The 23,742-nt window shown below is 36.2% G+C and overlaps 1 protein-coding gene across 2 annotated transcripts in view; it reads right to left on the reverse strand.

Moving 5' to 3' along the window:
- The window catches only part of LOC106881535 (ubiquitin-conjugating enzyme E2-22 kDa), a 52,473-nt gene that overhangs the window by 23,338 nt on the left and 5,393 nt on the right, over window positions 1–23,742 (reverse strand). For both annotated transcript variants that reach the window (XM_052973648.1, XM_014931959.2), the window contains exon 2: window positions 4,466–4,618. In XM_052973648.1, coding sequence (XP_052829608.1) covers window positions 4,466–4,618 — 153 coding nt within the window. The remainder of the gene's footprint in view (window positions 1–4,465; window positions 4,619–23,742) is intronic.

Consider the following 23,742-nt stretch of genomic DNA (forward strand, 5'->3'; position numbering starts at 1 on the left):
ATATATATATATATATATATAAAAAATCATGTAAAGGTAATAGGCCTCATTAAAAGATCATAAATCCAATGGTTAGTTACCAATCTATAGAAAGTTCAACTATAAGGTAACCATATAAACCGTGTTTCATATATGTATATATTTAAAGAATAAGGAAAAAATGGAAAGGTAATTAATAAAATTATTTATCAATTATAAAATATGACACATACACATATATATATACACAGACACACACACATACAAATTATACATATGGCATGTAAAAAGTACCATGCGAACATGGTCAGCACCAGTGCCCTCTGTGCTGGTGGCATGCAAAAAGCACTATCCAAACGTGGTCGATGGCAAGCCCGCCTAACTGGCCCATGTGCCGGTGGCACGTAAAAAGCACCCACTACACTCTCAGAGTGGTTGGCATTAGGAAGGGCATGCCGGTGTAGAAACATTGCCAGATCAGATTTGAGTCTGGTGCAGCCATCTGGTTTCACCAGTCCTCAGTCAAACCATCCAACCCATGCCAGCATGGAAAACAGATGTTAAACAATGATGATGATATATACATATACACACACATATATATATAACATACATACACATATATGTATGTATATATATATGTATATATATATATATATATATATATAACATACACATATGTAAACATATACACATAATATAAATATATTTTATATGTATGCATGTGTGTATATATGTATATACACACACACTATATATATATATATATATATATATATATATATATATATATACACACACACACACACACACACACACACACACAAACATACATTATATATACATCACACACACAGCTTCCATCTACCAAATCTAATCACAAGGCATTGGTCAGCTATAGAAAAAACTTGTCCAAGGTGCTGCACAGTGTGGTTGAACTTAAGACCATATGGTTGCAAAGTGAGTTTCTTAACCTAATAGCCATTGTAATCTTAGAAAGATTTATTGCACACTTTATTCTACAAATTTTCCCTCCAAAATTCTAAAATACTGAAGTTAATGCTTATGAGTTGTCACCAACAGATCACTGATTTAAACAGCTTTTGGTATTTCTTTCCCCTCCACTCCAGTCTGTGTTCCAATTTCGTTAAATGCAAATTTGCTTTACTTCTCTCCCCAGTAACATTATGAGATTTATGTTTTATAACCTTTTCACTGCCAACTCAATCCAGCTAGCTAGACAAAACTATTAAGAAGAGGAAGACAGTTGGCTGCAATGTTTATAATGTAGTCAATGACTATATAGATTATGAAGACCACTGATTTATTAATTTAGTATTATCACAGTAAGATTGACCTTGAGGATATGGCATGGTAACCAGCTTCTAGAGAGATAATCCTCAGATTGAGGAGACAAGAAGTGGATTGTTGACAAGTGTTCATATAAATAACTATTAGAATAGATGCAGTATGTTGAGTGGGTATGGTTAGGTCAGATTTGTATGTGGGTTTCACAGACACAATGACAAATGAAGAGATGCATTTGGTTCTCTATGTACAACCCACGTGCTAGCTTCAAACTTTCAGCATTAAAACAATGGCAAAGACAGTTCTATGTAATGCCTATTCTATACCATTTGTTAATACAAATAAAAGAAAAACTATAACCGATGAAATTAAATTAAAAATGTTAAATGCAAGTCATGCCCAACTTAGTACATACTGTATATATTTTCAATGCCATCTATTAACATTTACTTTACATTTCTCTAATTGTTATCAAAAAGCAGGATAAAAATACTAAATTGTGTTTAAAGCCAACAATTAGCATTCAACATTTTTATCTTTCTTTAATATTGAACTGAAATGTGCCACATAGTCAACACACCTTATTTTGCTGAACACAGAAAACCAGTGTACATGCATGTAATATAAGCTAATTACTACCATGGACATATATTCATGGTGTAATTATATATCTACATATATAATTTTACATCATGTCTGTTTTCTATGCTAGCATGAGTAGGATGGTTCAATAGGACTCAAAGAGTCGCAGGACCCATCTTCTCCAACCTCAAATGTCTCATTTTAGGGATGATTTCTGTGGCTAGGTACCTTCCCTAACATCAACCACTTTACAATGTGTATTAGGTGCATTTTTGCATGGTGCCAGCACTACATAGGTTGTTTTGCTGGCAGAAACGTTAGCGGTATTTCGTCTGCTACTACGTTCTGAGTTCAAATTCCACCGAGGTCGACTTTGCCTTTCATCCTTGCGGGGTTGATAAATTAAGTACCAGTTACGCACTGGGGTCGATGTAATCAACTTAATCCCTTTGTCTGTCCTTGTTTGTCCCCTCTATGTTTAGCCCCTTTTGGGCAATAAAGAAATAAGAAAGACAAAAGAGGCCCTCTCAAGCCCTGAATTGTAGCTACTCAAACCAATCAGAATGTACTGGATACTTTTTATGGCACCAGCATTGTTGGAAATCTTCAGCTTGCAAAGTGAAAGAGAGTTCCCATGATGGAAAAAAAAACTGTATGGATTTACTGTAAAATGGACTTACTGCAAGAGAGGATGGCAGCAGAGAGAATAACAGAGGGAACAATGTTGGGATGAAAGTAGTGGAGACAGAAGTGAGAGGAAAAGGAATGATAATATGAAGGCAAGTGGGAACAAAATGATAATAATGATGAGAAGGGTAGAGTAGGATGAATCAGTCCATCTGCCATACCAATATATGCCAGGTGATTCAAAAGTTATTGGAGTTAGACAGATTGATTGTTGAGAAAAGATGGTAAAGGAGTGACTAACAGAGACAGTGTCAGGGTAATAGGAAGGAAAGCAGTGTTTGCAGCATTAGTAAGACAAACCAAGACAGAGTTAAGATAGTGAAGAGGGTAGGTAATGGTGTGTGAAGTCAAGATAAGAGAAGGGAAAAGTAATGTCAGGAGTGTTAGTGAGAGTGAATCAGAATAAGAGTGGTGTGGAGCATTGACTAAGAGATGCAGTCCTACTCCATATTATGAGTGGGTAGAGTAGTGTGGAAAAGAGATGGATAAGATGACGATGATGAGGGGCTAAGGTTTATCCTCAAAGTAACATGTCCAAGACAGAATACTGATAGAAGAAGAATGAGGATGCATAAAGGTGTGCAATCCCTCCCCACTCAAGCATCATTAGAGAAGAAAGGAGAGACAACAGAACACAGGTGGTGGTGGTTGTGGTATGAGAAAATGAGATGTTCAATATATACAAATCAAGTACTTTCCTCTCAAATAAAGATGACACAGCACAGTGAATAGAAAAATAGAGATGAGAGGGTACAGAATAGAGACAACAATTTGAATAGATGGTGGGATGAGGTAGCAGTATAGAATAGGCAACAGACTTGGCTATTGCATGCACAAAACAATACTAAAAGGAAGGATACAAGCCCTAATCTTACATAGAAGGTTGGGTCTTCTGCAGCACAGTAATTTGTCAATCAAAACAATCTTTCATCATTTCTGTCATATGTAACACCTGGAGATCACAAAGAACCACTCCATCCCAAATCTTCTTTGGCTTTCCAATAGTAATCCAATGAGAGACGTAGAGAGAGACTATGTAGTTAAATAGAGAGAGACTATTTGATATAAATAACAGCCAAATCTCCCTCAAATAACACTACCATCTTCAAAAAGACTGCAAGGTCATATTAAATAATATAGTCCTGATACTCCTTAAAAAGATGCTTAGAATGTTTGCTTTATTATGGTTGACCTAGAGCTAAACAACAAATGCGGATATATATGTCAATGAAAATAATGAGTTATTTGTATACAGTGTTCAGGTACACAACTACTTGTCAGAATAGAGTAAAAGAAAAAAACAGAAAACATAATGTACAGCCAAAAGTAAATGCAGAGTACACAAGATAAAAACACAGCAAAACAAGAAAAAAGTGAACAGTAAAAGAGACATAAAGAGGAGAAAAATGTGTAAAGCAGATCAGGATTTATGCAGGCAGAAAGCAAGAAAATTTTGAAAGATACAGTGTTCTGATATTATATATATTTCTAAGTCCGTCATTTCATTTTCTGCTTAACACTAAGGTTGATTTCACATTAAGAATAGCAATGTAATTTCCACATATAAGTATTATAATGAAATCTATATCATTAAATTATAGAACAAATGGGATTTATTAGGTTTAATATCAAATTATCTTAGGATCTTTGAGAAAGTGCTCATGATCAGACTCACTCCTAACTGGTTTCTATTGTAATTTTCCAGGGTTGTTTATTATGCTTTTTTTGATCAGGTTTAATTAAGGTAGTATATAACACACACAGACAAATAAAACACGGATATCAGCAGGGAATATTATAGGGTAATTTTGGGTGTATTTTAGCATATAGTCTTTACTGAAAGCTGTAGCTATAGTATATATTTAAAAAAAGAAAAGCAAACAAAAGAAGTGAAAATAGAAAAACATACTTTTGGAGGGTTAAATGGATATGTCTCAGGAATTTTAATTTCTAGTTGAAATTTACCACCTTCATAGGGCGTTTCTGGAGGCCCAGCTATTTCACCTTTTAATTCATCATATTTATCATTTACTAATTCCACTCTGATACGACATTTTTCAACCTGCAAAGAATAAAATGGATGTGATTAAATACAAATAATATACATTAAGAAACATTTTATACACACACACACACACAGATGAAAGAAAGTAGCACTCGGTAATGTTGTTGGAGTTGTTAGTATTTAATAACAAGTTAACTCCGCTACAGATATACATATCTTCAGATAGAGAATCAGAAACACCACCTTCTGTTGCTCAAGCTTTGTCCCCCAGAAATTGCTTCTATACTCACTAAACTCTTTAACTCTCTACAGGGATATATACTCCCTAACATTCAGAAATACACAGTAGTGCGTACCACTCCAAAAAAAGGCAACATTTTGACCTAGTCAAGTATTATCCTATTGCTCTTACCTCCAACATCTCTAAGATAATAGATTCTTGTACTTGTTTGTCATTCCACTGTGGCCATGCTGGAGCACCATCTTAAAGGACTTATTCTTTGTAAGCCTAGTACTTATTCTATCAGTCTCTAAACACACCAACATCAGTTGTCAAGCGATAGTGGTGGGGACAAACATAGCCACACACACACATTAAATATATGCATATGTATATATACTAGCTGGCTGATGTACCTGGTAATTCCCAGGAGTTAAGATGTTCAATTGAAACGCCTTATTACTCTGATATAAGAAACCAATTTCATTATAACTGCCACAAGGTGTATTTTCTGTTACGAAAAAATACAAAAAACTGTCAGCTGGAGGATGGAGAGGTTGTTGGAGGTTGGCGGGAGAGGTTGTTGGAGGTTGGCAGGAGAGGTTTTCGGAGGTTGGCGAGAAAGATTGTCGGAGGTTGGTAAGAGAGGTTGTATAAATATATGAATGAAGTATTTGAAGAAAGTGCAATACTCACTGATGGTCACTCTCAGTAACTGCCTTTAGCTTACAGAGTTCTTGTTTTTATAACTATCGAAAAGCAGCCAGAAAGATAGACATTGTTGAGAACAAATGATTTTGTTGGAGATCTGTTATCTCCATTCCAGCCCCTGGTGCCCTGGAAGAGGTTAGAAGGGTCAAGTGGCAAAGATATTATTCTGTTTAGTGAAGGCATCTGGGAAATGTATAACTGCTGTCATTCACAGAAAAACTATTGTTTTACTGTGAGAAAAACACTGTTGAAGTGGTAAGTGAAATTTGTCGATTGAGGAGGATTGAATCCACATTATGTTTGCATGAAGCCACTACAAATACGTTGTGGAATAAAACATTTATCTACTGTCATGAAAAAAGTGGAATGGTAAAAATGCAGAATTATCAGAGTATTGGGCATTCAAAAAAGTATGTATGTATAGAAATGTATGAAGTCTTTAAGGTTTAAGATTCAAATAAACGAAGTGCAATAATAATGTTTAGCAGTTCAAAACTGTGAGTAGTGAAATGCAGAATTAGGTCAGCTGATCATGAGAATCAATTATTGATCACTTTGCTAAGAACTGCAGGTGGTATGGGTTATTTCCATTGGGTTGCTTAAATCAAATATTAGTAATATGTAGTAGATAGAAGGATCCATTGAGGAGCCCTATTATCGATTTTTTTTCAATAATCTAAGTATGTCACAAGGTTTCCAGATATGAGTTCTACTCATGTGTCAAATTATTGTCTGATATTGTCTGCAAAAATTAGAAATTGGACACACAAAAAAATATTCAAAGTAATCAAACATAAACAATGAAATGGATTATTTCCCTTGGGTGTTTAAAAACATTAGTTACATGAGGTAGATATAAAGGTCTCTTCCAGGGGCTGTATTATCAATTTTTTCAACTATTTAAGTATGTCACGAGGTTTCCAGATATGATTTCTACTCACATGTCAAGTTTCATCAAAATCAATAAAATGATGTAGGAGGAGTTAGCTAACAACGCCACAAACACACACAGATTTTCCACATATGTAGTAGAGATATTACTCTTCCCAACTTTCTACTCACACTTCTTTGGCAATGTCCTGCCACTTATTGTTATGAGCTCTGCACATCAAGGGTATGCCCAGGCACTTGCCACCATCTATCTCTTCTTTCACTCAACCATCCCATTTATATTCTGATCCCCCATCTCTTTTGAGTATGCCCAGCACTTAGCCACCATCTCCTTCCTGTTCTCTCTTGCACTCTTGATGTCTTCCACTCTCTCTCTCTCCTTCTCTTAGGCTAGGTAACCATGTATCTCCTACAGCAGCACACCTGCTTCTGTCCTCATTCCTAATCTTTCTCTTTCTGGTTCGGTCACCATGTACTTCTACTACAGCAAAACACCTGTTTCTGTCTGTCACACTCTAACCTTCATTACCTGGAACAAGGCTACCTCTTTTGATGCCCCATCTCCTCTGAAAGGATCTTTGACCCTACCAGTGCTGAAGCCATGTAAAAAGCATCCAGTCCACATTGTAAAGTGGTTGGCATTTGAAAGGGCATCCAGTTGTAAAAACCTTGCAAAAACTGACTTCACCTGCACTTGTGCCATGTAAAAAGCACCCAGCCCACTGTTGGGTGGTCGGTGTTAGCAAGGGCATCCAGCCATAAAACAGACACAGAAGTCTGGTGCAGACTCTTGTCAAACTGTCCAACCCATGCCAACATGGAAGGCAGATGTTAAATGGTGATGATGATGACTATATACACACACACACACACAAGCTTGTTTCAGTTTCCATCTATCAAATCCACTCACAAGGCTTTGGTTAGCCCAAGGCTATAGTAGAAGATACTTGCCCAATGTGCCACACAGTGGGACTGAACCTGGAACCATATGGTTGAGAAGCAAGCTTCTTAACACAGTCATGCCTGAACCTATTGTATATATTTTTCAGTAATCTTTGCTGTTATTATGCACACAAACATCCTGGTCTGCATCCAAAGAGGAGCCACGGCCCACAAGCATAATGTCTGCTGTCTTTTCTATAATTATTGTAATAGCCTCTCTTTCTTGGAGCAGGTAAGTCTCATATCTCCATCATTCTAGCATTCCCCAACCAGTCATATTTCTAGATGTTATTTTTGATGTGCCCAAACCATATGTCCAGTCCTTTCTTCCCAAAACATTAGCATCAAGCTCACCAGTCTTGGAGGCCTTCAAAGGTTATGGGCAATGCTCCATCTTCAAGGTTCAACAAAAGTGTGTGTGTTCACACACACACAGAGAGGAGGATGGTATATAAGGTTTCATCAACTGATGTTATGTAATAGGTATGCATTCACTTTTTCATCTCTGATGACAAAATACCTAGTTTATGGAACTCTTACTCAACATCATGATCCATATGTTTGGCTATTCTAGAAACAGCTCTAAATTAAATGTTTGTGAGTAACACCAAATATTTTCTGGAGCGTTAAACTAATACATCTGTTTGTTGTTTACATACCCATCTTTGTCTTTTGTAAATTCTCACTATATATATATATATATATATATATATATATATATATATGCTATCTTGCTTCAATGACAGGTAAGACTTAGCAAAAGGAAAGGCATCCAGCAATAAAACAATGCACAATGCCTCATGTCAGTCCTGTACAAGTTGGGACTTCCAACCAAGTAACCCTAAAATTAAACAGGTTGGCAGTGCCTAAGCTAAACAGGACAAAAAAAAAATTGCACAGACCAAAACAGGGTCACCAGCAAAGTGTAACACATAAATGTACAACAGTCTTCTGTTAATTATCTGAGTAAAAGTAACTAGGCAAGAGAGAGTAAGACAGATATCCAATTTTAGTAGGCTGATATGGATTGTTGCCTACGCTCATGAGAATCAGAACAAAGCAAGAGTATCACAACCACAGTAAACATGACAATTCCTGAGGCAGCAATGCATAACAGACACCTTGGAGCCTTATACTAGGTAACAGCTTTTGAAGGGAAACAGAACATCATTTATGCTAAATTAGTTAAAATTAAGTGTGTTGGTGGCAGCCTTTACCACAAAGCACAAAAATGCATATGCAGATTACTAGCAAGAATTAGTTTTAAGTAAACCAACAGCAATTAAGCAGTAATACATACACACTCACACAACATAGGCTACTGTCAATGTTGTGTTTGAGTAAAAGTGACTGGTTTTAGTCGGCTACTGCAGATCTTTACTTTGCTTCAAGATAGTCTAGATACATCTAGAGTGTGACGCTTACCATACATTTCAGAAGTTAAATGTGTGTGTGTATGTATACTCTTTTATTTATTTCAAACATCAGACTGTGGCTATGCTGGACCACAGCCTTGAAGAATCTTTAGTCAAATCGACCCCAGTAATTAATTTTTTTTTGAAGCTTGGTACTTATTCTATCATTTTCTTTTGCTGAACTGCTAAGTTACAGGGACATGTATATGTATGTACATACAAATGTATGCATGTTTGTATGATTAAGAAGTTTCTTTGCCAAGCACATGGTTTCAATTTCAGCTCCATGTGGTACCTTGGGCAATTGTCTTCACCTATAGCCCCAGGCTGACCAAAGCCTTTTTACATCAAATAGTGTGATCCTCTGACTGCATTCCTGACCAACACAAAAACACTCCAACTTTAAATATCTTGAGTGTGTTGAGTATCTTTCACCTTCAAACTCAATCAAACCATCATTGTCTCTATTACTGGGTTATTTGACCACTACTTTACTGTGACTACACACCAGCAACAACACCATCTCCCAGGTACTATGCTTCAAGTTAGCACACTTGTTGAAGCCTTGCTAGTTCTATGCCAACTATCAATGACAGCACAAGTTCTTTACTCCTCACTAACCAGAACTGTTAGGCAAGTAACTGAAACCAGCTACTTAGACATGTATCTCTACATTTACACACAACACCATAACTAACAGTCATTATCTCATTAGAACACATTAATCATAGCCATGTTGCAGCAGTCTAAGCACAAAAAAAAAAAAAAAAAAAAAAAAAAAACATGACCCAGTGTTTGGAGAAAAATCTCCTAATCCTGCAAATTTTCAGTACTGAAAAACCATCAACCAAACAACAAAAGAGGCCCCTGTGCATCACATGACCAGTAAGTTGATGTGCCTCCTAAAAGACAGTCAATCCAAAAGAGATAAGCTACAAATTCATCTCAGGTATTTACATCATGATAAATACAGTGCCAAGTAATTTCATTACAAAGTAATTTTACTGTGAACCAATACACCATCTAAATTCACCATCATGCTAATCATACCATTGGCAAATATGTCATGTTTGTTATGTGCAGAGTTCAGAAAAAGAAAATTCAAAGAAAGATAAACAAACTCCATCCTGTGATCAGTATATATTGCATGAACTTTTAACATTGCAACAAAAAAATGAAAAAATAAAAAAAATAAAACAATCTAAAGATAAAAGAGTGGGAATTGAACACATCATCAATAAATATCAAAATCACAAGTTACTAGATTATTTAAGAGGCATCACTTGTAATTTGTCCTTACGAAATATCTTTTCAGCGATTTAAAATAGCATTATAGTTTAAACAGTATCATTTTGTGATAGTGTTTTTAAAAATAACCAATTTGTTTTCCATGTATGTATGTATGTATGTTCTCTTTCTCTTTTTAATTTTAGAATAAATTTTGACTGGTCACCTATATGGTAGTAAGGTTGTGAAGGAAAGCACCTTGTTTTGTTCATCTTCCTTTAGATTTTAAGGTCTTACAGATTTTTATTGTCCCAAATATTGTGATCATTTGTTGCATATATTCTCCCCAAGAACCCAAGTTCAGCTATACTTTGTTCCAGACAGTTGGTACATATCCTGTAGCTTCCAATAGCAAACTCCTTATCAATGGACTCTGCTTATTTTTTCCTGTATTTGTATATACATATACACACACATGTATATGGCATATATACACTAATAGGCGTAGGAGTGGCTGTGTGGTAAGTAGCTTGCTTACCAACCACATGGTTCTGGGTTCAGTCCCACGGGGTGGCAGCTTGGGCAAGTGTCTTCTACTATAGCCTCGGGCTGACCAAAGCCTTGTGAGTGGATTTGGTAGACGGAAACTGAAAAAAGCCCGTCGTATATATGTGTGTGTGTGTGTTTGTGTGCCTGTCCCTCCAACATCACTTGACAACCGAAGCTGGTGTGTTTACGTCCCTGTAACTTAGCAGTTCGGCAAAAGAGACAGAATAAATACCAGGCTTACAAAGAATAAGTCTTGGAATCAATTTGCGCGACTAAAGGCCGTACTCCAGCATGGCCACAGTCAAATGACTGAAACAAGTAAAAGAGAGAGAGAGTAATAAAATGTAACATAATAATTACATGAATGAATGACAAGCACATACATCTTAGACAGCATCTAGAAGAGGGTCACCCACTTGATTGGAATAATTTAGTCTCTAGCCCAGAGGCAAGCAGTCTCTTCTCTCTACCTTTTCTACTGCTACTATAATGGTCTCTGCTCTTTGGATCAGGTTAGGCTTATGCCACCTCCACTCAAGCATCCCAATTCTACTCTTTTAATCATCATTATTATATCCAACACCCCTAGGCCCCACACTAATCACGAAACCCAGTCATTTCTCAGAAGACCAGCTCTCTGGAAATTGTTGCTTGTGCATATTCTCCTCATAGGTGTTGACCGACAAAGGTTCAAAAGGGACATTAACACCATCAGTCTCACTAATCTAAGAGAGCCTGAAGAAGTCGCAGACAATGTTTTCTACCTTAGACTTGGATTGACTAATGCTCTAGCACAGCAGTTCCTAAACTTATTTTGTGGAAGCTTTTTACAATTTCCCCCAAATTACAGATTCCATATTCATATTTTAGAGACATCCTCTTCCACCCTAATCTTAATAAGATATTAAATGAAATAAAAACTGTTCTGGATAGAAAATTTATTCATATAGGCGTAGGCATAGCTGTATGGCAAAGAAGTTCGCTTCTCAACCAAGTAGTTTGGGTTTCAGTCCCATTCTGTGTCTTCTGTTGAGTAAAGAATTGTCAGTAAATATGGTAGACGAAAACTAAAAGAACTTCAACGTGTGTGCGCCTCATTGACCTGACTTTGTAAGATAGTTGTGAACGAATATCATCGTCATACAGGTGGTGTAATTCGTTTCCAACCTTCCATGTAATCGTAACTTGCGACTTGCAATGGAGAAATAGCATCTTACTTAGAAACAAGTGCATGTTGGAAAGAGGAAAAGAATGTCTGTAGAAAATCTGTCTCAACGAATTTCGTCTGACTCATACAAGCGTGAAAAAGTGAACTTGTTTTATAAAGCTTTATTAAATTTTATAAAGACATCTAATCTCGAGGAAATCCAGCCCTGACACTCTTTCGATTGTGTATGTTACTGAAACCGGAAATACAAAGTTAGAAATAGTAAATCGTTGTGAATAGCAATCAGACGCACTGTTCCCAACTTATTTACAAGAATTTTCCAGGAACAGAAGCTATAACAAGACATTTGTTATTTTTGATTCTACAAATCAAATACTTTTGCTTTCATATTTTAGCCCCCATCCCACCCAAATTAAATGATTTTGTTTTAATATTTCATTGATAAATTATTCGGACACTTATTTTCATTTCAAAATCGATTATTCAGACTTCGAAATTATACAGATAATTCGGGTAACGTTCGTTCACTTTCTTCGATTTACGGAGATTTAAGACTTTCACTTCCGGTTTTAATGTGTGCTCATAAATCGAATTTCTCAGAATTTTTCCACGAAAAGCTCTGAGAAACCCTGTCCAAAGGGAATTTCATGCGTGCATATTTGTAATCTTGTTGAATCCGTTCGTTTTCAAAAACGCGCCACGACATCCGTGAAAAACGGAAACGACATAACGTTAAACAAAATTCATCTAAGGGAAATAAATTAACACGTTACAAAAATAAATAAAAAAAAGTATCAAGTCCGTTCTATGTAAAAGCCGGCGTTGTTACAAAATGCAAAGCCGGTGTTGCATCAAAAAGTGTAACTTAGCAATTCAACAAATGCTGGTCAAAGAATTAAGTATCGGGGTTGCTATCATAGGCTAAAACTTGCAAGGTGGAACAGCAATATGTCCGCATTCCATGACTAGAACCAATAAAAGAATTAAATATACATTACACCTTATGTATACATACACTTACACACACACACACACACTTCCTATTGAAGAATATTGACCATTATTACATAATATGCCGAAATAATATATTGCAATACACACATGTGAGTGTGTACAGCTTCTACACTATATAGCTTGATCTGTTAGAAACAGTAACTCAATTTCCCTCGAATAATACTATACCGTTTGAAATACACGCGATATTGTATAATATCACTTGCTATACAAATACATCTCCGTAATAATGAAATTTGATATTAAAAATCGCTGGTCTGTCAAAGCCGGAACGTCTTGCATAATAGACCTACTGACTAAATACACACACACAGATATATATATATAAATATATATATATATATATATATATATATATATATATATATATATATATATATATTTCGTGTGCAAGATTCTTGATGTGGATACGTGTGTTGAAAGAAATACAATTAAACCTCTCCCAAGGTTTAATTGTATAGAGAGAGAGAAAGGGAGAGAGAGAGAGAGGGAGAGAGAGAGAAAGGGAGAGAGAAAGAGAGAGAGAGAGATTATATATTATATATACACACATACCACAAACCATATTTGTAGTAATACAATGCGATTGCTACATTTTGTTCCTAAAAATTACTAATAACATTTCAACCTCTTTTTTTAAACACATGTAGAATGCTACACCCCACCCCTGATTATGCAATAAATGTTTCACAATATATGCGAATAATTACTGTAGCTATATATATATACCGCGCCCAGATACGCAAATACATATTACACAAACAGTTTATAGAAGGGGTTATAAAACATATATATATATATATATATATATATATATACACACACACACACACACACACAGTAGTTCTCGGGGGAACATGAATATCTTTTAAGATTTTGGTGGCAATGTCAAAATAACCAGTGTTGCTTTTTATTAGCTTCTAGTTAATATTTTATTTACTATACAAATCTATATATAAACACACATAAATTTATCATTGTCACTAAGTATAAAATATAATCACGAGATTTGCAAGTCAGCTTAAGGATGTAGCTAAGTGTACGAATAAAATAAAACATTTCTTTACATATAAGTGTAAAAAAATAAAACGATCAACAAATGCATTAGTTAATCGAAAATAAATCTGAAATAAACATCAGTAAAACAAAAGAACCCACATAATTCAAGTAGGTGATGTTTTAACAGATTTGGATTTAAAAGCGGGAAAAAACCCCTTAAAGTGTATTTTTAAATGTCGGATCATGTACTGATGTAAGATGCTTTCTGTTGCATTTCTAACCGTAAAAAGGGAATCGATTAAGGATAGGGACAATAGAGGAAGTGACGGAAAGGAACTCAGACAATTACCAAGAGGTAAAAAGCCCCACCAAAATACGGACACACCCCAAAGTAGTTGACAAAAGGCAAACAAAAACCGCATTATAATCTCATAATTAAAAAAGGTTGGGGCGGGGGGCTTAAAAGTAAAAGCGGCCTTACATACAGACGTATAAAACGTGTAAATTTTGTAGGTTTTTTTTTTTTTTGCAAGAAAAGACATGATGGGAGGAGGAAAAAAATGAAAAGACGGTTATAAGATGTCACAAGTGTCTGAACAACGAATCAATGAGTCAGGAATTACGCTAACTTCATATCAGTTATGTCACTGCAGTTTTCAGCTGTTGCATGAATATAGTTCTATAATTAATGAAGGTGTCCGAAAATAGCGTTCGTGCGTGCGTATGTATGTGTGGTATCGTATTGCGGTTATACTGATAGAAACATTCATAGCGAGAAAATTTGTAACATCCGTTAGAAGCCTAGTAAAATAAGAGCATGACTACCATTATTAGTTCTGAAATATAAATTCAACTAAGTGAATTGAGTTTGTAACCTAACAATTGTTTCAAACAAATGCGAGTCCAGAAACGAAACATCAAAACACTAAGAAATTAATTCAGTATCGTAATGAGACAAAAAGCGGAGATATTTTTTAAAGAGTAAAGCATTTTATAGTCAAATATTCACATAAGGCCTTCTAAACCATACAAATTGTATAATTGGGGGCATGATCGCTTAAAATACATTTACTACACAATCAAAACAATTATTCATTTTTTTAAATTCGAAGACTCATTAGCTGGGGTGGGGTGGTCTAAAAGATTCGACGAAATAAATTTTCAAAACATCGTAACAATAAGAAAATGATAAAAAATTTCATTTCGACAACTTCTAAAAGTCTAGATTAACGATGAAAACCGATGATTGTTGAAATCGAGTACTTCAAGACTACATTTACATACTTCCTAACATATTGCTCTTTCTCTCATACATATATAAATACATATACATAATGTACGTATTCATTTATATCTATAAATCTACACACACACACCTAGTCCATCCGAGGTGCGGAAAATATCTGACAAAATAGGTTTTAAATTAATCATTTGTATAATCAACCAGGCAATACAGGGAGTGTATCACACCAAATGACGGGTAGCAATATAATCACTAGCTGATATCTCTGCAGTTGCTTCTTCTAGAGCATCTAACTGATGGATCAAACTATGAAGTACAACTGATTAAGGAGACATCCACTCAGGTGAGATGTGGTTCAGATTTGTCCCAAGTCAGAGTACCACTGATGTTTCTCTTCACAGAGAGACAATTAATTGCAATTAATTGTTGTGGTAGCAGACCACGAAACATGGTTGAAATTCCTCAAGAATAGTTCCTGGACATTAGTAAGTCTCTCTACCGAGTATTTGTTGATCTAGAGAAGGGCTTTGACAGAATATAATGATCTGTTGGTCACTAAAAAACTAGTTTAAGTTGAAGCCATGTAACAGACGCAATCAGCAAGGTGAGAGTTAATAATGAATTCACTGAGGAATTTAGCATACAGCAGGCTCAGTTCTTAGCTCCCTTCAACTTTATATAGGCCTGTAGGCCTTAACAGAAGTGTTTGGGTTGATGCTTATAGCAGAGGCTGTGAAAGATTTAGAGAAAAAATTCCAGACATGAAAGCAAAGTTTAGAATCAAGAAGCCCCAGAGAAGACTAAGGTTTTAGTAAAAAAGAAGACAAGGCTGATATGATCAGGGAAATAACCATGTTCAATATGTGGAAAAGGAGTTGGTAGAAATGAAACTCAGTGTATCTTGTGTGATACATGGGTGCTCAAGGAATATAGTGGAACCAAAGGTAAGCTGTCAGTGGCTTAGAGATATTTCCTGTGGTCGGTGTACAAGTATAAGGAACCATAAAAGCTGTAAATGTCTTGCAATGCTCAGAGGACTCTATAGAATAGCTTGTTATCTAGCAGTGAGAAAGGCCCTGATCTCTTGTACTTTACCCCTCTCTATTCGTCACCAAGCACAAAGTTGTCCCCTTGGGATTCATAGTCTTGCAAGCTGCATAGTAATCTCAGTAGTGCTGGTTGCACAAAATATGTACTCAGTACAACCTTGTGAAGTAGTTAGTGTTAGGAAGAGTATCCAGCCATAGAAATCATGCCAGATCAGATGCTGGAACACAGTCCTTTGGTCCCATAAGATCCTGGCAAACTAACACAAACTAGCATGAAACATGGACATTAAGTGACGATATATATAATATATATAAAGAGTTTACATCTGATGTTAAGACTGCCCATTAAAGATGGCTAGAAGTGGTTTGTCCTTGAGCTGGTAAAAATATATTAAAAACAGAGAATGAACAAGCAAGACATATGGTAACATTTAAGACCATTTAATTTATAATTTAAAAATAGTGCAGAGTAGTTATAGTTTCTAGAATAGCTAAACATATGGATCTTATATTATTGAGTAAAGATTTCCACATCAACCAGCTATACTGTCATTGGAGAGAGAGAAATAAATATTCTTAATCCAGGATATTTTTAGTTACTAGTTCATTGAAGAATTAAGGAATGTCGAAAGTAAAAGATGATATTGGCTGGTATATCCATGATAAAAAGACGAAGGAGATCCATAGTAAAAGATAGTGACGATTAGTCACCATTGTCGAAGTATTGCAAAAAAATCCATGGTAAAAGAAGACAGAAGTTGTAGATCCATCATTGAAAATAGAGTGAGGTAGGTATGAGTGGAAGGCTTTCAGATAGTATACAGCAAAATGAAGGAGAGACAGAGTAGTAAGTACATGAGAGTAGATAGAGACTAGTTGGTATTAGGGGCATACATAAAGCAGTTAAGTGGATGTATATAGACACTGATACATACACACAGACACATATAGATACACCTAATTTACACTACTATATTGTAATGTAAGTACATGTCTGAAGCAAGATTCTTACAAATTTCTATGTGAAGCTATTGAAGCAATACTTATTGATAATTTTAATTTTTCTGACTTAAAAATATATCATCTTTACATTTTAATTTATATATTTTCTTGCAATTTCAAATTAATATGCAACACAGAAAAGTGAAGCAGCATAAATGTGTTTTATTAAGCAAAGGCTCTGTTGTAGACATTGTTTCCTGCAATTTGGTATTCAGATGAAAAAGTGTTGTCTTAATCCAACGTGTGAACAAGCAACATTGAACTGACCATGAGAGAATCATGGATTTGTCAGTTTAATCCCATTAACCTCAAGAGTTTGTCCCAGTGACTTGTGATTGTGTCAGTGGAAAATGAAGGTGCATCACCTGAAATAGTATATTTGACGGGACAAAATGAATGCATGGGATAAAAATACCTCCCCTAGCACAAGAAATCATAATGGTATCTTCAATTACATTAAAATTTTATCAGCTCATTTTGTACTGTTACAGAGTTGTGGTGTATCCAAATCTCATAGCAACATAATTGGTGCTGCTATTTTCAGCACTGATTAGTGGGCAGCATTGTTAATGTCAACTACACAGTGAACTGACTTGTATCATTTGGATTGAATGAGAACCTGTGGTATGATGGGCATATTAATATCCTGCACAATGTTATTTTTATGAGCTTGGATGGCACATTCACTAAGCCATTCATAATTTCTATAATTTTGCAAGAACCTACAATAAACTACAAATAGTATCTCTTGGTGTATGTTGATTCTATAAAGGTTTATTTATAGGGACTTCTCTACTCTCAGTGTAATTAAACATTGCTTGTAAATGAAGTAAAACAATTGCAAACTAGTCATATCTATTGAGTATACAGGTTCACAGAGGACTTTCTTGTGCACAAAATTACAGCTTTTTCAAATGAGGTTCCTGCTATAGAAAAAAGACTATCTGAACAAACCAAAGTTAGGTTGTTCAAAAGTTTTGCCAGCACAAGTAACATCAAAGAAAACTATTTTCTATGCTAGATATAACTTATGTGATCCTTGTTTAAGATTTTTGGGGTTTTTTTTTCAATCAAGAGCAGTTGCTCTATTTGTTGAATGCATACCTAGTTGTCAAAAGAATCTTTCAGAATTACTGCTCTAAAGGATCTTTTAAGAACTGCAGCTGCAGTTTTTACTGCAGTTGGTAGCCTATACAGTTCATGATCCTTGTCAGTCACGAATTGTACAATATCTTTTGAATGAGGATCAGAAGTTTGGGATTTTTGACTCTTGTTGCACTTAAGACATTGTCTCCTGTCATAATGTCCTGGTCATTATGCCAAAGATGGCGAGGACTGAATGGTGAACAGATACAGAAAATGACTTCAAAAAGGCTTCTAATTTTCACTTACAAGGCACTGTTCCAGTTTGCATCATCTTCCAAGAGGCATTTTCTCTGGCAAAGTTTCACAGTATGTTGCAAAGACATATCAAGGAATGGTTTTGAGGCCCTGGGATGACAATGGACCAGGAATATTGTGCAGGAGCTGTCTGAGATTGAATTATGTTTATTAAATCTCCTCATTTAATAAAAGTCATATCTTCAACTGCCTAGTATACAGTTTCTTATACTATAGAAAATAGGAAATAATTCATTCTTGGCTTCACATTTAAATTTGCACATGTTAAAATTAAAAAGCAAATGTTAGACAATAATATTGGAAGAAAATTATACCTTACATGAAATATTTACATAATATATTGAAAAGTTGTCATTTATATTCTTTTACACAGACATGTCGTTGTGTCATTATATATCAGCATTTGTATACATATAACTTTTATTTGTTTCAATCATCAGACTAAAACCATGCTGAGGCACTGCCTTTGAAAACTTTAGTTGAACAAATCAACCCCAGGACTTTCTTTTAAAATCTGGTATTCATTTTACTGGTGTCTTACACCAAACTGCTAAGTTATGGGGATGTAAACACACCAACACCAATTGTCAGCCAGGGTTGGGTTCAAACAGGCCAAACACACAAACATACACAACAGGCTTCTTTCAGTTTCAGTCTACCAAATCAACTCACAAGGCTTTGTTTGGCCTGAGGCTATATTAGAAGACACTTGTCCAAGGTGCCACACAGTGGGACTGAACCTGGAACTTGTGATTGGAAGCAAACTTCTTACCGCACAGCCATGCCTATACATACATAGGTGCAGGCACAGGTTAAATCCCACTAAGAAGCTCTTTGGGCAAGCATCTACTACAATCCTAAGCCGGTCATAGCTTTGTGAATGGATCTGAAAGAAACTGGGGAAAAAAAAAGCCCATATAATTGTGTGTGTGTGTGCACGCATATGTTCATGTATGTATGCATCTGCACTAATACAAAAGTTATGACATTTATATGTTGTTGTAGTTGATACATCTATCAATAAATTACCCACTTACTTTTTGTCTTCAAAGCTCCCATACTTGAAAAATGCATATTAGTATCAAAAAAGGCATGCAGCTGTAATACATTGCTTCAATAGCATATCCAGACCCAAACCAGAATGAAAAAAAAACAGATGTAAAAATGTACAGAAAGATATGTATGACTATGGTTGACATCAGAATGGAACCTAGTGCAGCTCTCCTGCTTGCCAGCTCTGGTCAAACCGTTCAACACAGGAAACAGACGTTGAAGGATGATGATGACATACACATATACATCCATTTTTGGTGGTAGACTTTAACCCAACTGGTTTAAAACTACTTGACACCTTAGGCACCTATAGGTGACTCCTCAGTTGCAAGCATTCAGTCCAGGCCTCCAGTTTGAAGAAACCTTACTCCCTCCTACCAGTCTCAAAGGACCTCTAACATGGGAGCACTGACCTCCCTAGTGATGACAACAACACACACACAGCTCACAAATTATCAAGGCATGGTATTATATATATATATATATATATATATATATAAAATACAAAAGTATACAAACATATATACACACATATAATGCTGAAACATTTTGTACAGTGTTCATCAAATACCTTCATAGAAATGAGCAAAGAAGTATATATATATATATATATGTATATATATACACACACACACACATATAAAACAGAAGAATAAAAAAGTGTAAATCTAACCAACCAGAATTACAGACAGGAAGACAAATAGATAGATATAGGAAGTATCCGGAAGAGGTAGAGGCATCATGGTGTGATTTGAGAAGCTATACTTCATAATCACATAGCACCCTGAGCCAGTTTTCTATTATATCTCAGGGCTAACCAAAACCTTGTAAGTGACTGTGGCAGGCAGAAAGTTTTAGGAGCTCAATATGTATAAACATATATATTGGGGTGGGGGGAAGATTTTGTTTGTCACTGTTTTGGAGAAACAGGAGATGTTTACATTCTCTTGACATTATTAATGGTTGCTCTACAGTTTGAAGAACTGTGGAATATTAAAAAAATCTTTATAACTTGAAAAATAAGCGAGGGAAGAGTAGCAGTTTATAGAATCCTAATTCTTTTACAAGACAAGCTAGTAAAACAAATTCATAATACACATATACATATAGCATCATCATCATTGTTTTAATGTTCACTTTTCCATGTTTGCATAGATGGGATGGAATTTTGCTGAAGTGGGTTTTCTACAACCTGATGCCCTTCCTGTTGCCAACTCATATCCAAGCAAACAAAAAATTCCCCATGACCAGACATACTTTCACATAAGATTGGTAACAACATTATGTGTATGACAGTGACATATTTACAACTATCACATGCTGCCAAGATAAGGTGACACAAACATTCACACGAGTCTGCCTTCATTTACAAGGTTCGAGTCAGCTTGGTGCTTCAGTATACTTGCCCAAAATGCCATAAATTGAGATTAAACTCAAAACTAAACGGATAAGAAGTGACCTTAATCACATAGCTATACCTGAACCAATATATATATATATATACACACACACTTCTCTCTCATATATATATATATATATATATATATATATTTACACATATACAGATGTACAATACACATACATAGATAACATGGAGATATATAAAAATACATACATTCAACACATCTACTAGAGATAATAGTATATTCAGTCACACACTAAAATAGTAGCTTCTAGCCAAGAGAAGTCATCAGATGATGTCCAACTTCCCACAAGTGTTACAAACCTAAATCACGTCCTCAAGTTAGCAGATTGGCAGTGATGGCCACTTACTGTCCATTTTCTGGTTTCCAATGTAACCCCCTCTTCCTTGCTCAGGTTAGCAAGATTCCACTACTGCCACCAATCTGCAAGTAACTGTCTTCTTGCCACTCTGATATCAGCATCTTCTATACTGATTATGCTGAAATCTTGGCTGTCAACTTCAACAGTAAATAACCAGGCCTGCCACTCTTTTACCCTACACAGCTGAACCAGATCATGGTATTTGATGGTTCCCTTCCCAGAAACCTCTATACATTCATCTTCCCATGGTACTATCAGTTCAATCAGAATTATCTTTGTTTCATCAGACCATGCACAGACATCAGGCGTTTGGACCACACACATAGAGATATACACATGTATACACAGATATACACATATCACACACGTGAATGAATGACTAATCTCATCCACATTGCTGAGGGTTGTGGAGTTCAGACACAAACACCATCACTCATCATACACTGTGTTCTCACATCCCAGGTAACTTCTTCATTGCTAGGGTTAGGGTCCCATTCTTATGTCTACCTCCTCTCTTCTTGATGAAACAGAGTTAGTGTGCCCCAATTTAACATTGATGTCTCTACTCTAAGCCCTTTCATAGGTACTCACAGACAGTAATGATTAATGCATGAAGTCATCCCTCTCAATTTGGCTGCCTTGCAGGGCCACTTGCCCAGAGCTTAGTGACATGCTTTAACAAAGGATAACAGGTACCTTGCTCCTCGTGGTCTTAAAGCACAGCTAAAACTAGGTTGGAATATCTAACAACCTGTACGATTGATAGACATTAACCATATTCATTCATTTGACAGGTATTGTTTGTCCAGTTGGGTCTTTAGATGCCCTCTTTAACAAACAAGCCTGGTATGTGAAGTGGTTTAATTGCCACTAACACAACCATGCAACAACTTGTGCCAGACTACTACTACTTATTTATTGTATCTATCATCATCATCGTTTAATGTCCACTTTCCATGCTAGCATGGGTTGGATGATTTGACTGAGGACTGGTGAACCAGATGGCTACACTAGGCTCCAATCTGATTTGGCAGAGTTTCTACAGCTGGATGCCCTTCCTAACACCAACCATTCTGAGAGTGTAGTGGGTGCTTTTACATGCTACTGGCACGAAGGCCAGTCAGGCGGTACTGGCAACGGCCACGCTCAAAATGGTGTATATTACATGCAACCTGCACAGGAGTCGGTCCAGCGGCACTGGCAACGATCTAGCTCGAATGTCTTACATGTGTCATCACGATTTCGCTTTTGCTTGCCCCAACAGGTCTTCGCAAGCCGGGTTTCATGTCCAATGAAGGAGACGACGTTGGCATGGGTGCCAGTCATCGAATTTAGTTCGATTTCGATTTCACTTGCCTCAACAGGTCTTTGCAAGCGGAGTTTAGTGTCCAATGAAGGAAAGGTACGCATAAGTGGGCTGGCTACATCCCTGGCAGAGGCCTTGGATTTAGGTCTCACTTGGCTTGCCAGGTCTTCTCACGCACTGCATATATACATACACATACACACATATATATATATACATACATACAGACATACATACACATATATATATATATATATATATATACATACATACATACACATATATAGCTACACACACACATACACATATATATATAGCTACACACACACACACACACACATATATATATATATACACACACGATTTTACTTAGCTTGACATGTCTTCTCAAGTACAGCAAACAGTCGAAAGTTTCAGTCCCTTGTCTCCTCTGTGAGGCCCAACATCTGAAGATCCTTTCTTACTACTACATAGCACATCTTCCTGGATCTACCCCCATCCACGCATTGCTTACCCAATTAGAGATCGGCATTTCTTGATGCAGCTGTCCTCATCCATACACATCACATGACCACACCAACAGTCTTTTCTCTTTCACACATCTGATACCTTGAACACCCAGTTCCTCTCTCAAATCACTTACACTCTGTTGTAAATGCACACTGACATTACCCATCCAGCAGAGCATGCTGTCTTCATTTCTCTCAAGCCTTCCATGTCTTCAGTTGTCAGAGCCCATGTCTCACTACCAGGTAGTATAGTTGTCTGCACACAGGCATTATACAATTTGCCTTTCACTTAGAGAGAAAGTAACTTCCCATGCTTATGTCACATAAAAGTGTCTGTGCCCATGCCACATTTAAAGCACCCAGTACATTATGTAAAATGGTTGGCTTTAGAAAGGGCATCCAGCCATAGAAACCATCCTAAAACAGGCAAATGGAGTCCAGACAGCTCTCCTGTCAAACCGTTCAACCCATGCCAGCATGAAGAACACATTAAATGATGATGTATATACATATAGAAATGCATATATATATATAGGCGCAGGAGTGGCTGTGTAGTAAGTAGCTTGCTTACCAACCACATAGTTCTGGGTTCAGTCCCACTGCGTGGCACCTTGGGCAAGCGTCTTCTACTATAACCTCGGGCTGACCAAAGCCTTGTGAGTGGATTTGGTACACGGAAACTGAAAGAAGCCCGTCG

This window comes from Octopus bimaculoides, chromosome 16 (genome assembly GCF_001194135.2).
Source record: "Octopus bimaculoides isolate UCB-OBI-ISO-001 chromosome 16, ASM119413v2, whole genome shotgun sequence".
NCBI lineage: Eukaryota > Metazoa > Mollusca > Cephalopoda > Octopoda > Octopodidae > Octopus > Octopus bimaculoides.